This window comes from Protomyctophum parallelum, assembly GCF_964188405.1.
Source record: "Protomyctophum parallelum genome assembly, chromosome: 5".
NCBI classification, from domain to species: Eukaryota; Metazoa; Chordata; class Actinopteri; order Myctophiformes; family Myctophidae; genus Protomyctophum; species Protomyctophum parallelum.
In genome coordinates this window covers 44,948,234-44,973,084 of record NC_139702.1, presented here as the reverse complement: position 1 = coordinate 44,973,084, position 24,851 = coordinate 44,948,234, and the positions used below count along the sequence as shown (strand labels likewise).

Sequence of the window (24,851 nt, the reverse complement as noted above, 5' to 3'; positions counted from 1 at the left end):
TAGCTGTAAGGGATCCCCTGGAACTCCCTCAAGGACCCCTGGGAACCACTGGCCATTTGTTTTGCTGAAGCATAAATTCTAGATATTGGACATTTTTCATTTTTATTAGTTTACATACATGCAGATTTATGATCAGTCAAAGAAAGGAAGCTTTATGTCACGCTTTATTTTTTATTATATATTTATTTAATTAAAGATAGAAAAGCGTATACAGAGAAAACAAACAAACAAACAGACATTGTGATTGCACAGAGATATTGTTAATGGTGTATTCCCTCAAAGAGCATATCACAGAAACTATAGTTCATTATATTACAGCAATTGAAACATTCCAGTCCCTGTTCAACACAACCACTGAGCAACTGTCGCCTACGTATTAGACGTCCATCTAAAATGGGTTATAAATGGTCTAAAAAAGAACGTTTTCTTTAGCTGTCTAAGCTTAGCCTAGACGTTGAGTAGCTGTTTTTAAAACGTCTATATATAGACCGTCTACATCTGTTGAAACGACGTGGTTGTTTCAAGCCTAGACCACTAATTATTTTTCAGACCAGTTATAACCCATTTTTCGACGTATATTTTAGACGTCTAATAGCCTGGAAAAATGCTCAGAGGGAAACCATAAGTCCTTTCCATAATTTGTGCTTTTTCCTGAACACTATACCACTGTTTCCATCTGTTTCTATAGAACGTTTGGCCTGGAGGGAGGAACGGTTAATCGGAACCGGTACTTTTGAAAAATAACCACACGGTGTCAACAAAAAGCTAGGGAGCGGCCGGGTCTGCGGCCAAATCCACGACGATGGCGTCCACCTCGACAACGGCCACGGGAGCAGCCGCGATGTCAGCAGGGGCAGCCACATCGACGGGGACCTCTGGGGCCACATCGGCTGCAGCGGGGGCCACATCGACCGCGGGGGCCACATCGACTGCAGCGACCTCAGCTACAGCAGCAGGCTCAACGGCAGCCAGTGCGGGGTCGGCTGCAGGGTCGGCCGCGGGGTCGGCCGCGGCTTCGGCTACAGCGGGGTCGGCCGCGGGGTCGGCTGCTGCCTCCACTTCTTCGGCTACAGCGGGTTCGGCCTCGGCCTCCGCCTCCGCCTCCGCCTCGGCCCCCGCGGCATCCTCGCCGGCCTCGTCAGAGTTAAGCGGGGCCGCGGCGTTACCGTAGAATCCAGGCTGTTGTTGTTGTTGCACACAAAAAAAACAAGAAATGATGACATAGGCCTAAGTCATATTATCACCAGCTGCAGAATTACTTTACCTGGGTTAGTTTAATTACATTCTAATTTTGTTTTTGTTTACGTCGAATAAAACTATGACGAAAAATGTTTGTCGACTACCTTTTTCCACTGATGAAAACTAAACGGAAACTACATGAAAACTAAGCTATGATGACTAAAACTAAGACTAAATATACTGACGATTTTTTGTTTGTTAAATGTTAGGAAGGGACTAGTGGACAAGAGATCCTGTATAAGTCATTTTACACTTGGTTGCTTGCTGTAAATAGCAGATCTACAAGCTCACAACGCGTCACGCTGCGACGCGTTGTGAGCTTGTAGATCAGCTATTTTCAGCAAGTGTAAAATCTGTCATTACGACGGCATCAAGGCCCGCCAAAATACATTCCAGTCGCCTAAATCAACCGTAGATTTCAGTCGACTAAAATCTTATGATATTTAGTCGACTAAAACTAAACACTAAAACATTTCATGTGACTAAAATTTGACTAAAACTAAATGAAAGCTATATTCAAGAGACTATGACTAAAACTAAAATCAAAAAATGCCGCCAAAAACAACACTAATCCTAATCCTAATTCTAATCCCTTGGTGTTTCATTAGTGCGAGGTGACACTGACGTCCAATAATAATGGACCCGTTGGGCCGTTCAGACGATGGGTTGCTTGCTGTCCAATAATAATGGACCCGTTGGGCCGTTCAGACGATGGGTTGCTTGCTGTCCAATAACAATGGACCCGTTGGGCCGTTCAGACGATGGGTTGCTTGCTGTCCAAGCCATTGGCTTAGAGGTAGCCTAGAGGACTACAGGTCGAAGCCAATTACCCGATAGAAAATAGACCAGCTGTGCTTCACACTTGTTCACAGCAGCCGGTAAAAACATTAACGAGGATGTTATACTGCCACGCGTGATGTCTGGAAATCCAAAAAGGTGTCCGTGACCCACGAATGGGTCGGGGCCCATTCGTGGGTCACGGACACCTTTTTATGGGTCACTCCCTTCATCTTTTGTTTCCTCTAAATTTAGTTTTTAAATATTATTATTTCAAAAAATTCAATGATTGTTTTCAGTATAATTTCATGAAAAATAAAAGAATAATCTAAGAAATTCCATAAATTAGAAAATAAGAAGTAGTGAAAATAGCAGATCTACAAGCTCACAACGCGCCGCGGAGCGTCGTGTTGTGAGGTTGGAGATCCACTGTTTTCACTAGTTTGGGTCCCCGGGAAAGTATCTAATCTCTTTTTTGGGTCACAGGCTGAAATGTTTGGGAACCACAGCTCTACTCTATTTGGTTGTTCATAATAAACGACTGTGTCAATCCAATCTTCAAGATCAGGAGAGTTAAGAAAAAAGCAATTATCGGGTACGGCATGTATGGAAAGGAGAGGGGAGGGCATTTGCATTTCTTTCACCATACTTTAAATGCTGCATTCATGGTCTGGAGAGGGCAGTTGTTTTACAGACGGGTAAAAGGGCAGCTATAGGAGCTTAAGCTATAGGACTTTAAGCAACTAGTTGAATATTCAACTATTCGACTAGTAAATCCACTAGTGGACCTTGATTGATCTTTTTTGTTTAGTTTTTTTTGTAGGCCTCAAGATCAGGTAGATAGATTATAGTTATAGTCACCAATGTACACAGTTTTATGTAATATTTATTTTCAATTTCTTTCTTTCCCCCCCCCTTTTTTTACATAGGTAGTTAAACAACTAGTCGACTAGTCGCCTAGTAAACTAGTCAACTATAGTCAACTAGTAAAAATGAGTAGAAGTGAACGCCCTATAGCTCAAGCCCCCTTTGATGTCTATAGTGTGCAGCGTGCACGTGCCTGACATAACGTTAGTATAGCTCCAGTATGAATGGATTCTAAGTCAAATAATGAAAAGTGACTCACCGCTGCCTCTTCATCAGATCCATCTCCAGCAGGCATGGGAGGAGGAGGAGGAGGAGGGGGGAGGTGTACCTGTGGGAGGAGGAGGAGGAGGGGGAGGGGGAGGTGTACCTGTTACAGTATATGCAAGAGAGAACGGATAGGATTTTGTGGAAACGCCTTGTTTACCCGTTTAACCCATTTAGGCCTGACGTCGAAATAAATAAAAAGTCTTCTGATATGAAAGAATATATATTCAAAGATTTGTGCCACATTTTCACGATAAAAAAAAAATAGCAGACCTACAAGCTCGTAGCGAGCTTGTAGATCTGCTATTTTTCAATAGCTAAATAATGCTTAGTTAAAACACCAAAACGGGTTCCCGTCCAGAATGTTATGGTGGATGTTATATGGTTTCTATGTCAGTCGTTTTAAAAAAAAATTCATGTCAAGGACCCCAAACAATATATGTAATATATTTTACCCCCATCTGAAATTATTTTGTTTCAGGGATTGACTCCCCAGAAGCAAAGATTTGAGTTAAAAACGTTCGCTCTGAAAGAGTATATTCAAAGATTTGCAAAAATCTTCATTCAAAAAGAAGAATTATAATATTGTAATATTTACCATTGGTGGAGCGGCTGGTGCACCCTGTGGACAAACAACATAGCCAGAGAATGAATAATTTCACAGAAGTAGTGTTATTAACAGTGTTATTATGCTCTACTAGATTTAATTCCTTTTGGATATTAAACCAGATTTGACTTAAGAGCCTGCCATCCTGCAGCCTCCAGCTTATCACCACAATATGTCAATTTGAAGCTATGATTGCCTGATTTCATATGACATGAAAAAAAGCGAGAGAAAAAATCTCTGCAGTGATGCATGCAGTCCTTCAGTAGTCAACTTGCCAGAATGTGAACAGGCATGTTGAGTACACCAACGTTTTATGTTAGAAATGTTGAGTATGGGTCCAAATTCCAAAGAGTGTTTTTGTTCTTGGAATGGATTCAGCATGCATGGCTGATACTCACACCAGCTGCAGGGACGAATGGGTTACCAGCTACTCCCTGTATGAATTACAACCAAAGCATGATACCACAATATGTGTTATCATCTACAATCGTATCATTGCATTGTTTATACTCTTATCTTTTGGCCGATAACCGATGTTCGATATGATCTCATTCTGTATTGAAAATTATAATAATTGTGTCCATTCTGAAAAATACATGTAACAGGGTGTCTGCACTGCAGGCTTATATAGGCAAGTCAGATTAAACTTTAATAGATTAAACAATATTTAATATTGTGAGCTTGTAGATCTGTTCAAGCTGTTACTTGGCTTGTTTATCTGTAAAGACAGACCGATTAATCTGACCGGTTAATTAATCGGTCTGATTGATTAATCGAACCGATGCCGATTAATCTAAAAACAACTCAAATCAGCCGATGTGTTTTGTACTGTACTGTACTGTACTGTACTGTACTGTACTGTACTGTACTGTACTGTACTGTACTGTACTGTACTGTACTGTACTGTACTGTACTGTACTGTACTGTACTGTACTGTACTGTACTGTTATTGACCTGCTGCTGCTGCTGATAGAGTCGATACAGCTCCATCCACCTCAGGGCTTCATTAGCGTGTGCTGCGACCTGCTGGAGAAACAAACACCAGACAACAGAATAACTCCAGACATGTAATTAAAGCTAATCGACGTCTCTTTCACACCTCGATGACATGACTAAAAACATGACAGAACATGCCATGGTAGCGCCGGCCGGGTTGTAAACAGAACTCCACTTACCTCATTGCTTCCACTCTCCTGGGCCTGCAAGGAAAAAGACAAGTGGGGAAAGTAAGTGGGAGGCATTGCAATGTTATTGATTTTAGCTTAAATAATATTGATTTAGTAGCTATAATTCAAAATGTATTGTCTTGTTTTATGTCCAACGTATTTGTATTTAAGTTCATACAGTTAACATATGTATAACTAAATGCAATAAAAATGTAACTTTTCAGGATTCTAATTCAAAAATAGCAGATCTACAAGCTCAAAAACGTGTCGCACTGTGACGCGTTTTGAGCTTGTGGATCTGCAATGCGGCCCCCTGGAATGAGTTTGGAAATATAGTGGCCCGCCTCTCCATCATCAAAGTTGCCCACCCCTCTCTAAAAATGTTGCATAGCTATAGCTATCTTAATAAAGAGGTAGGAGTGCACACCAATAGAGAGTGTATATGAGCACGCATAAAGTGAGTGGCAAAGTGAGTTTAACGTTGTTTAATGCAATCAGAGAGGACTTTTCTGTTTGGACGTATAGGCTGTCAAGGCCAGGAAGTCGGGGTTTTTGGCACTCAGTAGGCGTTCCCGCATAACTTCCGGCTATGATGATAATTATGTCACGCGCATACCCTATAGTGGGGAGGAGCTGACCACAGGAGAAAAACAGGGAGAGGTCGCACAGCTGTGGTCATTTTTAAAGTAGAGGGCTTTGCATTGTGGCTGCGAGCTGTGCGACCTCTCCCTTCCTTTTTCTAATTATCTATCTTAAAATAACTTTAAAAAACAGTCTACTGTTTTAAAAAAAACCTTTAAAAATCAGTCTTACTACTTTAAAGATGACCTGTGGTCATCGTTAAAGTAGAGGGTTTTTTGTGTGCGACCTCTCCCTTCCTTTTTGTCCTATAGCTAGCTATATCTTAAAATATCTTTAAAAACAGTCTTGAGACAACGCTGTGGTAATTAAAAGATAAAACTAACGTTAGACTTACAGGGGCAGCGAGAGTAGTGCTCAGCAGGCACATCAAAAACACCACAGGCGTCATCATGATTCCTGCAGGACGATGAATGAGGAGAGAGAGAGAGAGAGAGACAAAGAGAGAGAGAGACAAAGAGAGAGAGAGAGAGACAAAGAGAGATTAAATGCAACAGTGGTTTTCAACACATCTCAAATCAATTAAGGACAATTATATTTTCAGCCTTTGATGATATTCAGCCTTGAAAACAAAAAACATAATGTGTTATCGTTGGATAAGATGGTCCTACAAGTTGTTTTCAACCATCAAGGCCCATTATTTATGAAAAACTGAAACTGAGCCATGGACCATCATTTGATGACATTTAGCCTTTAGCCAAAACTGAAGAATACTTTTGTTGGCTAAGATTTTGTCCACAATTCCATGCTGTATTATTTATGTTGGTATAGGAGAGATAACAGGCAAACGATGATCAAAATAACAATTATTCTACATTCTCTAATTGTGTAGACTTCTTGTAAATTAAGTAATGCAGATGTTTAACAACAATTTAACTCTTGATAGTGTACAATTAAACCAACCAACATTTGGTTTAATTTTACACTCTCAAAAGTTAAAAGTTAAAGATCTAATCAGGGTCCATTTGGTCACAAACTCTCCATCATTTATCTGGGGACCACCTGGAACCCCCTCAAGGACCACTGGTGGTCCCCGGACCGCTGGTTGAAAACTGAAATACAACATAAGCCTGCAATTATCAAACTGGCCCCTGGGTGTCTTTTTTTCTTTTTACAAGTACAGTTTGCAGAATTACAGTACATTTCAAGCACAACTCAATACAAAAAACTCTTAACTGTGAGTGGACGACCCGATAAAGCATTACACTTGTTTACAAGAGGGTCCACCTTGTTCAACTCATCAAAATAATTGTTAATAGGAGCTCTCTTTGGGATGTGTCCAGGACAGTTTGTTTTGTGGTCTTGCTAAACAGCGGCCAAGAGTGAATTATCTCCCACATTATAGGCACACACCTGAAATGTAATCAGCACATTTCATGCAAAATTGGTCCACATAATTAAATGAGACAAAACAGATTGAGAACCACTGGTTTTCAACATGCATGCCAGGACTATTGAGGAAAATACATGATTTGCTCTACACCTGAATCCAACGAAATGCAAATAAAACAATTATACAGGTTCTACGTGTCAAACAGAACATCATCCATTTATATCACCCTGCATGTCTTTTCAAGCAGTATACACAATATTATCATAAAAAAAAAAATCATGAAGCTTTTTAAGGTTATTGTTCAAGTTTTCTTACAGTACTGTACAACCACCTACAACACGACACAAACTAAAAGAGTAACGGACCATTTAGACCAAAATACAACCATTCTACATTCTACAATTGTATAAATTAAGGTATAGCACAGCAAATCATAGAATACGCTGTATACTGTATCACGATATATATACGATATCTCTGAAAAGGCATATCGTGGAGACATTTTTTGATCACGATACAATAATTTATCACCATATCGCCGACCCCCTAATCTGTTCCCAAATGAAGTTCCATATCTCACCCTTTTTTCTCCCCTGTATAAAGAGCAGCAACAAGATGTGTGTGTCCTTCAGAGGGAATGAAAGTCATCTGCTGTTACTTCTTCTGAGATGGAGGCCATTTATAGCCCTGTAACAACCGCACTGACAGCCAATCACGTGCCCTCCTCTTCCCCAGCAAACACACACATGCAGACCTTTGATGCTTGAAAGAAATCTCCTTCCATTTAAAAAAGAATAACTGATGCAAGACATGTAGGTTTCATGTCTCACTTGTGTTTAATTACACGCTGTCCAAAATATGCTTAGCAAACATACCTCCTTAATTGCACTAAAAACCCAAACACTGTGTGGGAACTGCAGGCGATATATGGCCTGACATCACACGTCAGACTTGAAGGCCCAGATAACGACATCACTCATCAGGGAGGGGGGAGGGGGGGGGGAGAGAGAGAGAGAAGAGAGAGATTACAGCAAATGACCTCTGTACATATAAATACTGTTCATATAAACAGAGCAACTAACTTTAATTCGATTAGTTCAGTTCAGTTCAGTTTATTTATTTTGGTCATTAAAAAACAGATTAATACAGTGCCTGCTTTGTTTGTTTTTTTTTACAAAAGAAACATTGACCAAAAAGGTGTAGGCTAAGCTTATTGTGCTATACCCTTCTAACATAAAGGGCTTTCATACAGTAGGTGAAATAATAAACATCTCTGACAGAAAATGTACAATCTTTCTATAGTTTCACAAGATTGTATTGCCCAAAGTGTTAATGTAACACAGTTCTGTTAAACCTTCATTTAATTCCTATTTACATTCAATGTTTATTTGTAAATACGTTATAGTTTTATCTTGATTGTTTTGTTCCACTTTTGCTTTGGCACAATATAAAGTATACGTTTTCTCATGCCAATAAAGCTCCTTTGAATTGAAATTGAACTGAATTGAGAGAGAGAGAGAGAGAGAGAGAGAGAGAGAGAGAGAGAGAGAGAGAGAGAGAGAGAGCGACAGTCAGTAGGTCTGACAGAACATGGGACTGATATATGTGGGCTAGAGCATTTATCTCACAGCTTCACATTTTAATTAAGTATATGATGACAACCAGGTCCTCATATGGCTCCGTCCTATGCATAACTTATTGACAATGCTTTTCTTCCACTGTCTGCTTTTAAGAGACACCACACACACACACGCACACACGCACGCACACACACACACACACACACACACACACACACACACACACACACACACACACACACACACACACACACACACACACACACACACACACACACACACACACACACACACACACACACACACACACACACACACACACACACACACACACACACACACACACACACACACACACACACACACACACACACACATACACACACACACACACACACACACACACACACACACACACACACACACACACAGAGAGAGAGACACACTGCTACATGTGTCTTGTCTGGGTTTATTCACACGTGTGTTTGTTTGAGCTTGCTGGATTTACATCACAAAATGCCCCTTGGTGGTTAATTTTTTTTAGTATTGGTGGTTTTGCTATGTTGGTACAGTACGTGCGGTTCCAAATCAGATAACGAGCATTCTTTGTTTTGTGTGTTTTGCCCCTAAGTATGCTGAGTTAACACAACCCAGAAGAGATAAGACGTACAGGAACTGCGTTATTAGTCATTGAAAACGTTTTAATTGTCCCATTATCTTGTGCACCAATCTTCATTTGTTGCTTTGATCTGTTAATCTGAATGAAAGCAGGTCGGGGGGGTTCACAGAATACCTTTAATATTATCGCAACATCATAAAATAGATATGGGCTGTGCTCTGAATCACTCACTCATTTGGTGTTCTGAACCTCAACCTCAACCTATACCATCAGGGAAATAATTTTCATTTCATGACAGTTATGATGATTACCTTCAACTGCAGAGGAGAAGAGGTTTGCTGTACCCATAGCAGCGATGATCCATAGTATAGGCCATTCAATCTGAGGTTTGACCCAAAAGAAATTGCAATAGAAATCGTTCAAGGTTTTTTATGGTCGTTAGGGTCAAAAAACACTCTTTGGGCAAAAAAACGGCCATAGCCGTCATCACAAAGTGGCTATGGCGAAATGTATCCCAAAGCTTTTTGTTCAAAACTAATGCTTGGCGTGACAATAGGTTCAGAATCATGAAAACTCCACTAAATATTTCGATCACACATTGTTATTTGGATGACCCTAAGGATAATAAAATATATTACTGTTGCAATTTATTTTTGGTCACACCACTTTTTAGCTTAGATTGACTGGCCTATATAGGTACTCCACAGAGAGGGCCCAGTGAACATGTCAGCATTTTCTTCATTATAAAATCTAAAACTATTATGCACATATTTATGCACTCTTCGGAGGCAAATATGGGCAAACTATTTATAGGACATTACATATTTTCATAATTTACTGTAACCTGACTCTGCCAGATTGCGGCAGAAGTTCACCACTTCCCTCCTCCTGCCTGCATCTGGGATCTATCAAGCAGAAATGATGAACCCGGAAGCAGCGGGACAAAAATCTGATATCCCTATAATAATTTCGAGTTGTAGTCTTGTTAGGTTGTGTTTACATTGCACTGTGGCACAGCTTCAATATGTCATAAGTCTTGCGTTGCACATGTGATGAGGTCAACACATTTGGGCCCATTTGGGTAAGTGGATATTATATGGCCGAATGTTTCACCGGAAAATGTTTCACCGGAAGGAAAAATGTAGACTCTTGGCAATGTAGAGTGGAGTAACTAAAAGTTAGTTGAAACAAAAAAACTTTTTTGGGCCAAAAAGTGCATTTTATACTTTGTGATGGGGGGCTCAGATGGTTCAGAGGGCTCGGAGGGCTTTCCACTGGGGAAAGTATGGTTTTTTCCATCACAAAACCGTCTTTGTATTTTTGAGTGAGCCAAGTTTGTATTTCTGCAGAAGTCGAGAGGCTGTGCTGCATGTCATGCGGCGGCAGGTAATGGAGAGTTCCAGACCAGAGCTATAATGGAAAGCACACATTTACAAAAAGCACGTGTTTTATCAGGCACCTCACTATACTACACCTTTGGTAGGGACTTATACAGAGATGTGCCGGACTCTGGTTGATGCGTCGTTCACTATTCTCCATATGCAGACCGCGGCCATCTTACCATATAAAGTAATGGCAAGGTGTTACCTGCCACTTCCATTGGCAGCCCATTCATCCAAACAGAAAAGTCCTATCTGATTGTATTAAACAACGTCAAACTCACCAACATTGCAGCTGTACGGAAAGCTTGAATTATTATCTTTTTCTATCCTCAAAGTGTTTGTTTCATAAAAATCCACATGTTATGAGCTACTTTCTGTCCTTGCAGGTGATTATTTTTCTAAGTGCTGGAGTTTGGAAGTGCTCGTTAGATATCACTCAACTGCCCTGGCTCCACCTGTTTTGAATTAGCATATAATGCAAAAGGCAAAATACATTGCTTTACTGAAATTGTGTGCTTCCAAACTCTGATGGAAACATGGTCTGCAAATGCAAAACATAATTCATTCATTTATTCATTCATTCATTCATTCATGCATTACCACCTATACCAAATACACTGAAGGTGAATAGAACATAAAAGTTGAGTGGTCCTTCATTTCATCCTCATGTTTTCAGGCAGGAAAAAAAAAAGAAAATCCTGGCAAGCTTGTCATCACAAACCTCAGCCGAAAAATATGTGTTTCTATTAGTTGATAAAAGGGGCAGTGGAGTTGTTGAATCATGATGCGGAATTGATCTGCCATGCCTTGGCGGTTTGATATGAGTTTTCTTTTGTGAGCCCATGCTCATTTACATAAATATGAGTTCAAGACTACTTTATGCAAATGTGTGGACTGGTGACGGTGAGTGCTGCATCTCACAGCTTCATCTCTTACTCCCTCTACAGTAGCCTACAGTAAATTAATGGAATGCATTGACTGACCCAAAGAGAAGAAGCCATAGAGTATTAAAAGGATAGAGACTGAACTGGAGCCAAAATTTGGTGTCCAAAATGCGGAAGTGCAAACACGCGCCCAATGTTAAACCCCAGCTGCACAGGGTTTCCTCGTCATAACTCCACGGGTCGGCCTGCAGTCCCACCTCTTACCACTAGGGCCCAGTGCTTCAACGTTGCAGAGCCCAATCACTGGGGCCTTGGAAGAAGCCCCTCTCATGATAAGGATGTGCAAGTCCATCAGCAGCAAAGAAAACGCTGACATTAGCCCGTAGCACTCGCCGTAGCACCTCATAGAAATATAAATCATCTAAGCATAATTATACAGTAGCCTATATAGCTTGCTGCTTAGCAGAAATGGAAAAAAAAATGTAAATATATTTTTGTGAACGGAAATGACAAAAAGATTACTCGGTTTCGGGAGGTGTAGTTTTGGGCTGCGGGCCACCTGTTGCCTACCCCTGCCTTAGAAGTATATCATTGATTTGAAACATTAATGGGACCACAATTTACTAAACGAATATCATGAGAATTGGAAAAAAAGGAGTTCAAACTGGCGATTGAAAACAAACCCGTGCCCTATATACAAATGCATGTCAACATGCTTTTATAACATGAAAGGACTATTGTTTTAAACGTGTGTATTGAAAACCATATAGTTTCACTGATTGTTTGCTAATTGTCTCCTGCACTGCTGGTGGCATTTCCCTTGATTAAGAAGGGGCCAAGTGCTATGCAGGAGGGGTGTTTCTTGCTTTGAGTAATTGTCATTGAGCTTTCATGCTTATTTATATTTGTTTAATTGTAACACATCTTTAGTATGTTTAGGTTACTTTTATACAATGGATTATTTATGGAAGTATATTTATGTATACGAAATGTTGTTCATTGATTCTGTCCTGTGGTAGGATCCACTCCTATTTAAGGGAGGCTGCAGGGACAGACTAGACAGTTGCTTGTGGGCTTTAACACGGGTAACATTCCTGAGGGAGAGCTACTGGGCCTTGTGTGACCAAGATTTAGCCTGAAGAGAGTTCTCATCCTGTTTGGTTTTGTTCAATTGTGTTTGCCTAAGTATTTATTTTGATGGTCTATTGTTGGCCAGTATTTAGTTTTTGCTGGTTGGTGGAGGAGTTTGGGGAGAATAAAAACCCTTAAACTACAATTTCTGACTGTTCTTGGAGCCTTGGCCGTTCGGGCAACTTCACAGAAGTATTTATGAAAATGTTTACTAAAGGGTAATAAAATCAAGTTTATTTATTTATTTTCTGCAGCCAGTCTGCAGCAAACAGGAGGGGAAATAAGCTGTCTGGGACCACTAGCTCTCACACTGAGTGAAAAGCCTGGGGTTATCAGAGCGTCTGAGCAATGGCGTCGAAAAGTCATTGCAAAATGCGATGGTTCGGTACTCTTACATTAAACATGCACGGGGCGTCACGAAGGAACCCGAGAAGAAGATGAAGCAGGAACAAGATGACCTGAAGCGGAAAGAGGAGGAAGAGATCAGGAGAAAATTAAACCAAGGAACAACAAGACGAATTCTCACAAACAACCCAGACTGCACCCCAACTACTGTAGATAGCATGAATCCAATTTCCGTACACTCCAATTTCTGACTTTTTGAGGGCCTCCTATACACAAGTTTAATGTTTGTCTTTAGTTCAATGTTTGTTTTGTATTGACAATGAAGGGAAAATGTAAATCATAACGTGTCATTTTACGTCATATTGTCTCGTTATTGTTGGCGTTTATGTTTATGTTTGTGTTTGCCCCGTTTGTTTACATCACCATTACACCACCTAATCAACATGAGTTAGTCTTTAATATATTAGCCTGTAACGACTCACCAAGTCTATAGGACAGTTATTGTTATTAAGGCAAGGTGGTAAAGTTGTTTATTATTTATTTTGTGGCATACAAATTATAGTGAAACAGATTAATTACAGGAATTCAATATGAATTAAGGTGGTTCTAACAAACATAAATGACACTGCAACTCAGGGAAAAGCATTCTAAAACTAACCTCTTGAGTTTTAGACAACCTGACAAACAAAAATAAAGTGACAATAGTACCCTATACTATTGCTTACTCTAATTTAATCTATCAAGAATATCTAGAATTACTAAAGGATTATAGCATCAAACGGGGTTTACTAAATAGATAAATAATTCATTATAGCAACTCTAGCCATGATGTTGTTACTACTCCGTGCATGCTCTCTTTGCACGGAGGGCACCAGCCTACTCCACTCTGGAGGTCAGCTCTTGGACAGTGGCCGGGAATGAAGTCCTCGGAGCGCATTTATGCAGTCAGGAGTCGGACTCCGGTGTATGAGCTGGTTGGAGGAGCGAGATGCGGAGCTGGCGACCAACGGTGGAGCGTCGGGAACGCTCCCCACCAATGGCTGCGCTGACGGATCTGCAGGGAGGGAGTAAGCCACAGGGCGCACTGTGCGCACCAATACAGACACACATACTTATAGGCCTACGGCCGTAACAGCACCCCTCACTTCACGCGGGTGTGATTTTTTTTTAGTTACCAATTGATAGTGTAAAAAAACAGGTAATAATGCTGTTTAATCATGGGATGTTAACGTTCATTTGAATTCACTTTGAGAGATGAAAATGGCAACATGGCAACTTGTTTTCCCTGTGATGTTATTGGCTATACCAGGGGTCCTCAACTAGAAATGATGAAGGTCCACAAATATTTTTTTGAATAAGACCGAGGTCCGGTCCCATGCGCGGCGTCCATCGGAGAGCGGGGCTCTATGCCCGTTTAGTATGGTCAAGCCAAGCTTATACAAATCAGATCGCCTTCCACCCAACCAATAATGGGGTGCAGAGTGCAGGCCCGGAGTCGAACTCCAAATCAGGCCGGGAGTTATACGCCCTGGCAGGCCACACTGCGCACGCGCATAGCGCGCGCCAGAATTTTGGGGGCCCTTGGGGGACATTTTGGGGGGCTTTGCAGCAATTTCACATGAGAAATGTACCATCTGATGTTATTTATATTATTAACTTAAAAAAAAAAAAAAAAAAAAAAAGGCTTTTTTTTTTTTTTTTTTTTTTGGGTGGTCCGCAAAGAGGTGGTCCGCGGTCCGGTCGCGGACCGCGGTCCGCCAGTTGAGTACCCCTGGGCTATACTGTCTCCGCTTTGACTGAACCGATTATATGACAAAGGTCTCAATATGTTTTATAAATAGTGTTTGTTCAAGAGCTGCTCCAGCCGGCTCCATCCACTGCCAGGTAATTCATTGAACTTCCGGTGCCACCGAGAGCGTCATGTCACGTTGACCACCTGCAGTCACGTGACCATGACCTTTCCTTCATGTAAGCTTCCTTGTGGGCAGACAGGAAGGCACAGAACAAAACTACAGATTAGAATAAAGGTACAACACAAGAGTAAGGCAAACTAACTGGAAATAAACAAAGGGAAGCAACATTACAACAGAATCAAAGGAACACAACATAAAAGTAAAAAGAAAAACAAGGAGCACGTCACGGATCGTGACAGAGGATGGGAAGAGCAAGCTAGAAGGTCAAGAGAATATACGGTATACTGTACTCAGTGTACTGTATAGGAGGAGTAACACTGACCATTTGTAAATTAACTGATCCTAGACGTCAGTGCAATACACGCCCCCACACGTTATGCAACAGGCTAGTCCTGTTTAATGTCTGATGTAGGCCTACTGTATTTGATGTGCCCAAAATTGTCAGGTCCAAATCACATTGTGTTTTGCATCGCTGTCAAAATCAGTCGGCTTGCAGATGTTTGCCTGTACAGTCTCTCTCTCTCTCTCTCTCTCTCTCTCTCTCTCTCTCTCTCTCTCTCGCTCTCTCTCTCTATATATATCTCTCTCTATTTCTCTATCTCCCTCCCTTACAGTACTTTGTCCGTGCGTCTTCTGTCTACAATACTAGAATGGGGAGAGTGGAATAGGCTATAGCCAAAAGTGAATCTTACCACGAAAAGCAAGTTATGTCTGTCTCTCTGTAGGCAGCTGTGTCCCTCTGTCCCTGTGTCCCTCTGTCCCTCTGTCAGGTGTCCCTGTGTCCCTCTGTCCCTGTGTCCCTCTGTCCCTGTGTCCCTCTGTCCCTGTGTCCCTCTGTCCCTCTGTCCCTGTGTCCCTCTGTCCCTGTGTCCCTCTGTCCCTCTGTCCCTGTGTCCCTCTGTCCCTGTGTCCCTCTGTCCCTGTGTCCCTTTGTCCCTCTGTCCCTGTGTCCCTCTGTCCCTGTGTCCCTCTGTCCCTGTGTTTCTCTGTCCCTCTGTCCCTGTGTCCCTGTGTCCCTCTGTCCCTGTGTCCCTCTGTCCCTGTGTCCCTCTGTCCCTGTGTCCCTGTGTCCCTCTGTCCCTGTGTCCCTCTGTCCCTGTGTCCCTGTGTCCCTGTGTCCCTCTGTCCCTGTGTCCCTCTGTCCCTCTGTCCCTGTGTCCCTGTGTCCCTCTGTCCCTGTGTCCCTGTGTCCCTCTGTCCCTGTGTCCCTCTGTCCCTGTGTCCCTGTGTCCCTCTGTCCCTGTGTCCCTGTGTCCCTGTGTCCCTCTGTCCCTCTGTCCCTGTGTCCCTGTGTCCCTCTGTCCCTGTGTCCCTCTGTCCCTGTGTCCCTGTGTCCCTCTGTCCCTGTGTCCCTCTGTCCCTGTGTCCCTCTGTCCCTGTGTCCCTGTGTCCCTGTGTCCCTCTGTCCCTGTGTTCCTGTGTCCCTCTGTCCCTGTGTCCCTCTGTCCCTGTGTCCCTGTGTCCCTGTGTCCCTCTGTCCCTGTGTCCATCTGTCCCTGTGTCCATCTGTCCCTCTGTCCCTCTGTCCATCTGTCCATCTGTCCCTCTGTCCCTCTGTCCATCTGTCCCTCTGTCCCTCTGTCCCTGTGTCCCTCTGTCCCTGTGTCCCTCTGTCCCTAACTATAAGGTATAGTATATATAGTATAGTATAATAACTATAAGGTCCTGGAAATGTGTTTTATGTGTGGAATGAAATGTGCATACATGCACTTTTAACACTATAGGCCTATAATCATGAAGTTTGGATTCTGGATCCATTGTTTATTTAGGCAAAGACCATAATCCAACATAATGACAACATGAGCCACGCAGGCCATTTCATTATGCTCCATCTGCTGACAGTGACCTGAGTGTGTGCGTGCGTGCGTGCGTGCGTGCGTGCGTGTGCGTGTGCGTGTGCGTGTGTGTATAGGCATTAAAAACGAGATTATGCTAAATGTGACTGTAGCACTTGGCAACAAGAGCTGATCTACAATTTCATTTGTGAGCCTTTGTATAGATGTGCTCTTGTCGGCAACACCGTCATTATGATAAGAGTGTAAGTCAGGCTTTATCTTGAATTGCTGATGTATAGGTTCTGTGTTGGCAGCCATTGTCTGCACCTCGCTAGATGTTGTGCTCTGTCGTGGTAAATGAAGATGGATGCCATTGCTGTTCATCTTCTTTCCGAGACGAGGCAGTTTATCAGGACTTATAGTATAGAGAAAACTTTACATTTTGGAAGGGAAAAGATTTTTCTAATGTGTCTGCTTATATAGAGTACGTAGGCTTATCTACCATCCAGGATTCCAAGGTTGCTCTACTATGGAATTTGCTGGAATTGTTGTGCTCTTGTTCACCCATAGTATGAGAATGTATGTGAGACATCATGATAGGCCCTGGTTTAGAAGCATTGTACTCTAATGCATTGATCTTCAACTGGTACCGTATATTGTATTGTAATACTTATTTACCGTACACTTTGTATGACACTACAATATTGCACACACACGCACACGCACACACACACACACACACACACACACACACACACACACACACACACACACACACACACACACACACACACACACACGCACACACACGCACACACACCTCATTCACAGAGAGATTTTTTTTTGTCCCTGTCGTCTTGAAATAATGTAGTTTCTGACCTGCGGTTGCTTGGGATGGACACATTATTTATCAAATGAAATCCATATCGCTTTGAGGCACGTGGTCGGGGACCTCTTGATGCTTCACCAACCACTTACTGCACACACGCACGCACGCACGCACACACGCACCCTTCATTCTTATTCACAGAGAGAAACCAGTTTTTGTCCCTGTCGTCTTGAAATAATATAATATCTGACCCGCGGTTACTTGGGATGGACACATTATCAAATTAAATCAATATTGCTTTGAGAGGTGGTCACGGCGGACCCAGGCCATAAGGTGTATATGTATTAATAATAATGGAATTCATTTTTATAGTGCTTTTTCAAGTGCTCGAAGAGCTTTACAATGGTCCATTCATTCATACATTGGGAGGTGAAGCGGCCAACAGTCGATGCCATCGCCAATAGTGACAAGCTACAGTATGGCACCAACCATACTGTACAAGCTACAGTATGGCACCAACTGACTCATTGGAGGCAACATGGGGTTCAGTGTCTTGCCCAAGGACACTTTGACATGTGGACAGGAGGAAGAGCCGGGATTCGAACCGCAGACCCACGGATCATTGGATGACCTGCTCCACCTCCTGAGCCACAACCGCCCCTGCCATGTGATGACATCGAGGCTCTCTCACTCTCTCTCTCACTCAAATGTAGAGGCGACCATTCCTGAGATGGCCTTGCCTCTCAGATAGAGGATAAGCCTGTGTTCTCATAGAGTGTATGATGGGTAAGTGTCACCAGTGACCCATCTTAGGGCAGGATGAATGGTAAACCGTGTCGAGGTGCTTTAAAATGGAAGGAGCTTCAATCCTGTAAATAATGTCCCCATAAGTCTAAGTCTAAGACAGAGAGAAAAGTGGCTTCAATAATTGTCTTTTTACAGCATGCCGGAAAGCAAGATGCAGGTTTTAATTGAGAATCAACATTGTCAAAGATACTGATTGAACACATGCAGAGCCAGGAGAGATTATCCATCTATCAGTTTAAACTTTACTGTTTCACTTCCAATTATGTCTGTTTTAATACTTCTTTGTGTCACCACTTCCATTTATTTCAAGCCGGCTTTAGAGAGAAACACAGTACTATCTCAGCCACCACCTTAGTTGTAAATGACTTGCACTGTGCTGCTTTATTTGTAGACTTATCAAAAGCTTTTGATATTGTCCATCATTCCGTTTTGTTACAGAGATTACACAGCATTGGTTTTGGCTAGGGATGTCCCGATACACTTTTTTTGCTTCCGATCCGATCCCAATACCTCAATTTCTGTGTTAGCCGATACCGATACTGAATACCGATACCAGTGTCGTGATCTCATGTTGTGTCTATAGCTATCTAGCTATATATCTCGTGTTGTGTTTATAGCAGATTCCTCACAAAAATGTGCACTTGCAGTCTGGGCAACTCCAAAGCAAACTCCACATTTCCCAACATTTTATTTACCTGCCATAGTGTCAACCCGTTACCCCTGTGTCGGATCGGTGGTTAGACTGGCATATTCACCGATGACAAAAAAGGGCCGATCCGATACTTTTCCCGATACAGTATCGGGACATCTCTAGTTTTGACACAAATGTCTGTAGTTGGTTTCAAAGCCACCTGTCTGAAAGACGTCAATGTGTGAAAACGGGAAATACCCAGTCTGAGTTTTTAACCATTTCAAAAGGTGTCCCACAAGGATCAATACTGGGCCCAATCCTTTTCAGTATTTATATAAATAATATCACCTCATCTTTAAATAATTGTAGCTGTCATCTCTATATGCAGATGACACAGTAATTTATTGTACTGCAGACTCAATGGAAAACGTACAACTTTCTTTTGATGTCCTCCAGGATGCCCTTATTGGTCTCTGATGTTGAACATCAGCAAAAACAAAATGTATGTTGTTCTCCAGAGCAAAAAATATCTCCTATAATGACAATCGCATATCTTCTATCCTCACACGCGCACGCACGCACGCACGCACGCACGCACGCACGCACGCACACACACACACACACACACACACACACACACACACACACACACACACACACACACACACACACACACACATGACACACACACACACGCACACGCATACGGCTCTAGAGCATTCTGGGTGATTCCGCAGCAAGGACTGTGACCAGCATCAAAGCACATGACAAGGGAAATTAGGCCTTTTCAATTTTCAAACCTGTGCTGACAACTGCTACTAGCTGTAGGTAATAGAAGTGAGACATGCATGTGATACAAAGCTCCAGGCGAGAGCTCCATCGCGCCTGTGAAGGGGGAGACGTGTGGTCATAAATAGTTTTTTTTTAAATATATATATAAAGATGGCGCCTGTCTATCGGTCTATCTTTTGAGAGACAAGTGTGAGATTGTTGCAGATGGAAAGATCTGTTGTTACTGGCCCCGAACCACCCCAGGGCAGCGCGGAGGATATGAGGAGAAGAACGATTAAGCCGTTTAGGACGGGAAACGCATCTGTGTCACATTATTATATAGCGTTTAAAACACTTTTAACCATTATTTTAAACTTTAGCTGTTGAAAAATAGCAGATCTACAAGCTCGTAGTGCAGCACAGAGTGCCACGCTACGGGCTTGTAGATCTGCTATTTTTTTAATGAGAATTGTGAAAATGTGGTGCAAATCTTTGAATATATACAGTATGCTTTCACAGTGAAAGTTTTTAACTCATATCTTTGCTTCAGGCGGAGTCCCTGGAACAACATATGGGGTCAAGCGGCAATGCAGTTACATATAATTGACATGAAATAGTTTGAGAACCACTGATATCTAGAAACATAAGGTTTTTCAGAAAACTGTCAGGATTTAGAAGACATTTTGTTAAAATCTGGTCTCAGTCCTAATTGGGTTAAAGCAGCAGTCTATCTGAGGTACCCTACGGTATCTGTTACCATGTCACATATCTCTCACAGAGAGGAAGCTCTTTCCTTGAGCAAGTGTCAAATGTGAGCACATTCAATCGAAGGACTTCGGCATGGTTCATTAATATGTACCAGTGACAGGCAATATGAAAAGAAAGGCATGCAAATGTTGCTTGGAAAAGTAGATTTTAATTCTCTAAAGGGAAAGTATACATTTAAGAGAGAGGCATTCACAAAAATGGGCATCATAAAGTATGCCGAAGTTGTTTCTTTACTGATTATAATAATTATTATAATATAGTGCATTATACAGTTGCTGCATTTATCTAAATGTTGACGAAGTTGTCTAAAAGGTCCACAGCGGGGTCACTTTCATCTATCAAGACTAATGGAGGAAGCAGGCAATTCTTTGGGCTTCTTCCAGAGAAAAGGGCTTCATGCTATGTGATCTTGTATAATGATTGCGAGCTGCAGATTAATCTCATGTGGCATTTTCATCTATACAGACGCACAGTACTTGCCCGAGCCTTTGCTATAGCATAGATTTAACAGAGGCCTGCATACAGTACATACAGGCAAACATAAATATAAGAGCATCTCAATCTCATCAAAAACATTTTCATCTATTTCATTGTCGAAAATGTCAACCTTGGTGAAATAGTCTTGCATCCGGTCTGTGTGTCCATATTTTTATTGGTTGGCTGCAGGGGCCTGCAGAGACAAATAAACAAGACAAGAAACATGCCATTTATTTAACAAAAATGCATTACGAAAAAAAAAGGGATAAGTTGCATACTATCATACATATTTACTGATTTACTGTAACTGGGATGTTTGGGTGACACACAGTGTGATAGCTGTCTATAATATAGACAGCTATCACACTGTGTGTCACCCATAGACTCTATATGACCATGTATAGACAGAACGCGTACATTTAAATGAATGGGACTCACCTGGCTTGCCTGCACAGGCTGGTCTTGTGGAACAGGTTGTGAAGGAACCCGGGACTGTGGCGGAGCGTCGAACGTAGCAACCCGCTGAAACAACAAAGAAGAAAAGTGGGTTCAGAAGAGAGCACTTTGAAGATATGAAAGCACGCACTATAGTGCAATAATCTAATCTCACCTCTGGCCTACAATGTAATAAATGTTTTTGTTTTTTACTCACATTAAGGGTTTGCTGGGGTACAGTATCGTGAGGGTATTGCTGGGGTACAGTATCGTGAGGGTATTGCTGGGGTACGGTTTGGGGAGGGTACTGCTGGGGTACGGTTTGGGGAGGGTACTGCTGGGGTACGGTTTGGGGAGGGTACTCAAATGGGAAGATCTGTGAAAAAACACAATCACAGTAAAAGCTGTGAATGGCGCACACTTCTTCTATAAGGTTCAAATGAAATGAGTCACATGCGAATCTGTCTTACATTTGGAAACTGTGGCATTGGCGGCATGTTTGGCATGATCTGAAACAAAAAAGCAAATATAGCTTGAACATTTACTATCTAAGAACACTGCAGACGTGAATGGATATTTGTAGATCTGGTGAAAGATCAGATCAGGTGAAAAGGTTTACCTGGTGCTTGTTGAAGTCATAGGGGTAGTACTAAGGAAAGAAGAAGGGATTAAAGTGCATAAATGTAAGGCAGGAAAACCGAGTATAAAACATGTTTCCTCAGATACAATTTGCCACAAAGGAATTTCTAATTGCAAATGATAATGATCTATGCAAAAACTATAAGACATTATAGTATGTACATTATTTTAGTCAATCACAGACATTTAGCCAAATGTATAATTTAGTGAAGTCCATGTGCTCTGCAGTCAAGTCATGATTCAACAGGCTCTTAAATTCATATCACGTGTATCCTTGAGACGTTACTGTAATTGAAAATAAATGGTTGCTTTTCAGTCTACAATAACGCCCTGTAATCTCAGCTGAGTCGGGAAAAACCACCGACACTTACAATTTCCACACTCTTTCTTCCCGGTGCCTGGGGTATGGAGTACTTTATGAATGCCTGAGAGGGGAAGGACTGTACAGAAAGAAAGACATGACACAATGATGTTGAAAATAAATGAATGGGTGAATGGGAGGAGGGGGTAATTAGGGGAAGCTTTTTAAATTCTCATTTGTCAAAGTCATGCTGTATGTCATGTGTTCAGGGAGATTTGTGTCTTTTTTGTTAACCTGTCCAGGCATTGAGGGGCCGCCAGCACCACCGCCAAATCTGTGCGGGAACACCTTTAAAAAAAAGAAGCAAATAATGGTTGAGATTGTGACAGGTGTGTGACAGCATCGTACACTGCTACAGATCAATTCAATATGTTTATGTAGCCTGTGAGCCTATACTGCCTCTTCAAGAACAATAGGAATCACATCAATAATCAACTAAAGTGCACAGACCACTTAAACACCATCTACTGCGCCAATAGAGGGTATGCGCATGCTTAAAGTGAATGACAAATCGAGTGGCAAAGTGAGAGGCAAACTTAGTTAAATGTCGTTTAACGTCATTTAATGCTATCAGAGAGGACTTTTCGGTTTGGATGTATGGGGCTGTCAAGGTCAGAAATTGTGTTTTTTTGCCACTCAGTAGGCGTTCCCTCATAAATTCCGGGTATGATGATGATGTCACAAGCATACCCTCTATAGATCAATATTACATCAATAGTGAAAATAGTCGATCTGCATCTGCACGCTCACATGCACGTGACATGTTGCTGAGCTTGTAGATCAGCTATATTTTCACCAGATGTTGACCTATTTTATAACATGCCCCAGAATAGGGAGACGCTGGGTTTAAGGGGACGGGGTTAACTTATAATAACTCTCTGAAAGTGTAAACATAGTCTGAGATGATCACTTGTCCAGTCCTTGAATTATATAATAGGTAACTGGTTATGAGAGAGAGAAACGGGTGAGAAACGTACTATTTCCATGCTGATGGGAGCCATTCCCGGTTGCATTTGAGGCAATGCGTAGCCACCGTTATTACCCTGAGAGGAAATAAAAGGCATTCATCATAGACTGATTAGAGACTTACAGCAAGAAGAATTGTTGCTGTCGGGAGGAAACCCGACACACAGACGTAAAACCTAGTAACTCCATTTTTGAGGTATTAGATTAAATTAAAGTATTTAAAAAAAAAGGCTTCGGACAAAACCTCTTAACTCCATTGGACCCCCAAAATGTCTGCTAAAGCATCTAACTCCACCACCTCTCCCCCTATCATGGAAGTAACTGACAATATATAAAGTCACGACACCAACTTTGATGAGGCAGTGTATTGCTTTGTTTTCAAAATATAAGCTTTTCTTAATTTCCTGAAGAAAAAAAAAGAAGTTACTGAAGAAATTAACATTTTGGAGTTGGACAGCAGAGATATACAAGCATCACAAATACATTCATCAGAGCAACGTTTCTGCATTGATTCATGTACTGTGGGTCATTTTGCAACATACACATACATGAATAAATGCAGAAAGATTTAATGAAGCATGCCTATATTTGGAGTAAATAGGAAGAATAAAAATGCTAAACGGTATACATGTGCATTATACCTGTGTGGGTGGTCCTTGCCTGGAGCCCCCATAATGAGATAGGTAATGTAGGAACTATAATGGTGGAGGGAGAAATATTTGCCCAAAGACAATAATGTGGTTAATTCAAATGTGGTTAGGTTATACATCCTCCCTTGACATCAATGTGTCAACAACAGACAACTTACTGGTGCAGCGGAGGCTGTGCTGGCCAGACAAAGGCACAAGATGGCAAGTTTCATTTTCATCGAATTCTGGAAGAGCTGCAGACAGAATTCACAGTCAGTCACATGAATATTTTAGGGCTGGGACTCGATTAGAAATAGTAATCTAATTAATTTGAGGCATTGTGATGAATTAGCCTAATTAAAATGAATCACATTTTAATCGCATATCAAGAATTTGACGTGGGAAGCTCTCTTTTTTCAATTATAACGGATATTGATATACGAGTGAATCAGTGAGTGAGTTTTCTTTTTTTATATATAAACATTTCCCATCATCCACTGGGCCAAGCAAATTGGTCTGGTCGGCGTCTGCATGCTCCTGTTGCGTGCACCGGTATGATCGGTATGGCCTGAAACTCATCCAGTGAGAAAGGTTCCATGGTGCAAAAACTAAGCTTGATTAAACTGCGTTAATTTATTTTAATCGTTTCTGTAATTAATGAATTTAATCGAAATCAATCAGTTGAAGTCCCGCAGCACTAATGAATATATATTTAATGCAATAAAATAAAATAAATGAATATCTCACCTTCTGCAATAAGGGTAGTGAGGATGAAGGGGATGAAGTCAGTCCTTCATGTTGTCCACTGAGGTATTCAGGCTTTTTAAAGGTTGTCCATTCCTCTCAGAGCCAATCAGAACATATATGGTCGTGACGTTGCTAATACCCAATGACTAGTTGTGTGGCTGTCTAGTCTTGTGCTTTAGTAAATGACCGGTGGTCAGATCCACATTTTGTGTTAATAGCAGCCTTTGGTGTTGATTATACTGTCTAGTATAGGGTGAACGCCTTGAAGCA

General features: G+C 41.7%; 2 protein-coding genes across 3 annotated transcripts; both read right to left on the bottom strand.

The window, feature by feature from the left end:
• Positions 1-472: 472 nt before the first annotated feature.
• Positions 473-7,563, bottom strand: enam (enamelin). 2 transcript variants are annotated; one of them, XM_083765361.1, is made up of 8 exons: positions 7,473-7,563; positions 5,897-5,958; positions 4,930-4,953; positions 4,709-4,780; positions 4,153-4,188; positions 3,746-3,769; positions 3,143-3,211; positions 473-1,179 (listed from the first exon to the last, which is right to left on the bottom strand). In XM_083765361.1, exons 2-8 carry the CDS (start codon positions 5,951-5,953, stop codon positions 766-768), a joined length of 696 nt encoding a protein of 231 aa, XP_083621487.1. In that variant the 5' UTR covers positions 5,954-5,958; positions 7,473-7,563; the 3' UTR covers positions 473-765. The 2 variants fall into 2 exon arrangements, with proteins under 2 accessions (XP_083621487.1, XP_083621488.1); XM_083765362.1 differs by lacking the exon at positions 4,153-4,188 and having other exon boundaries at positions 7,473-7,562.
• A 12,890-nt stretch (positions 7,564-20,453) lies between these two features.
• On the bottom strand, positions 20,454-24,647 carry scpp5 (secretory calcium-binding phosphoprotein 5). The gene is made up of 11 exons (XM_083765363.1): positions 24,582-24,647; positions 24,014-24,088; positions 23,847-23,900; positions 23,217-23,282; positions 22,474-22,527; positions 22,250-22,318; positions 21,859-21,888; positions 21,710-21,748; positions 21,457-21,615; positions 21,243-21,326; positions 20,454-20,997 (listed from the first exon to the last, which is right to left on the bottom strand). The coding sequence occupies exons 2-11, from the start codon at positions 24,071-24,073 to the stop codon at positions 20,977-20,979; spliced, it is 636 nt and encodes a 211-aa protein (XP_083621489.1). The 5' UTR covers positions 24,074-24,088; positions 24,582-24,647; the 3' UTR covers positions 20,454-20,976.
• Positions 24,648-24,851: the final 204 nt, after the last annotated feature.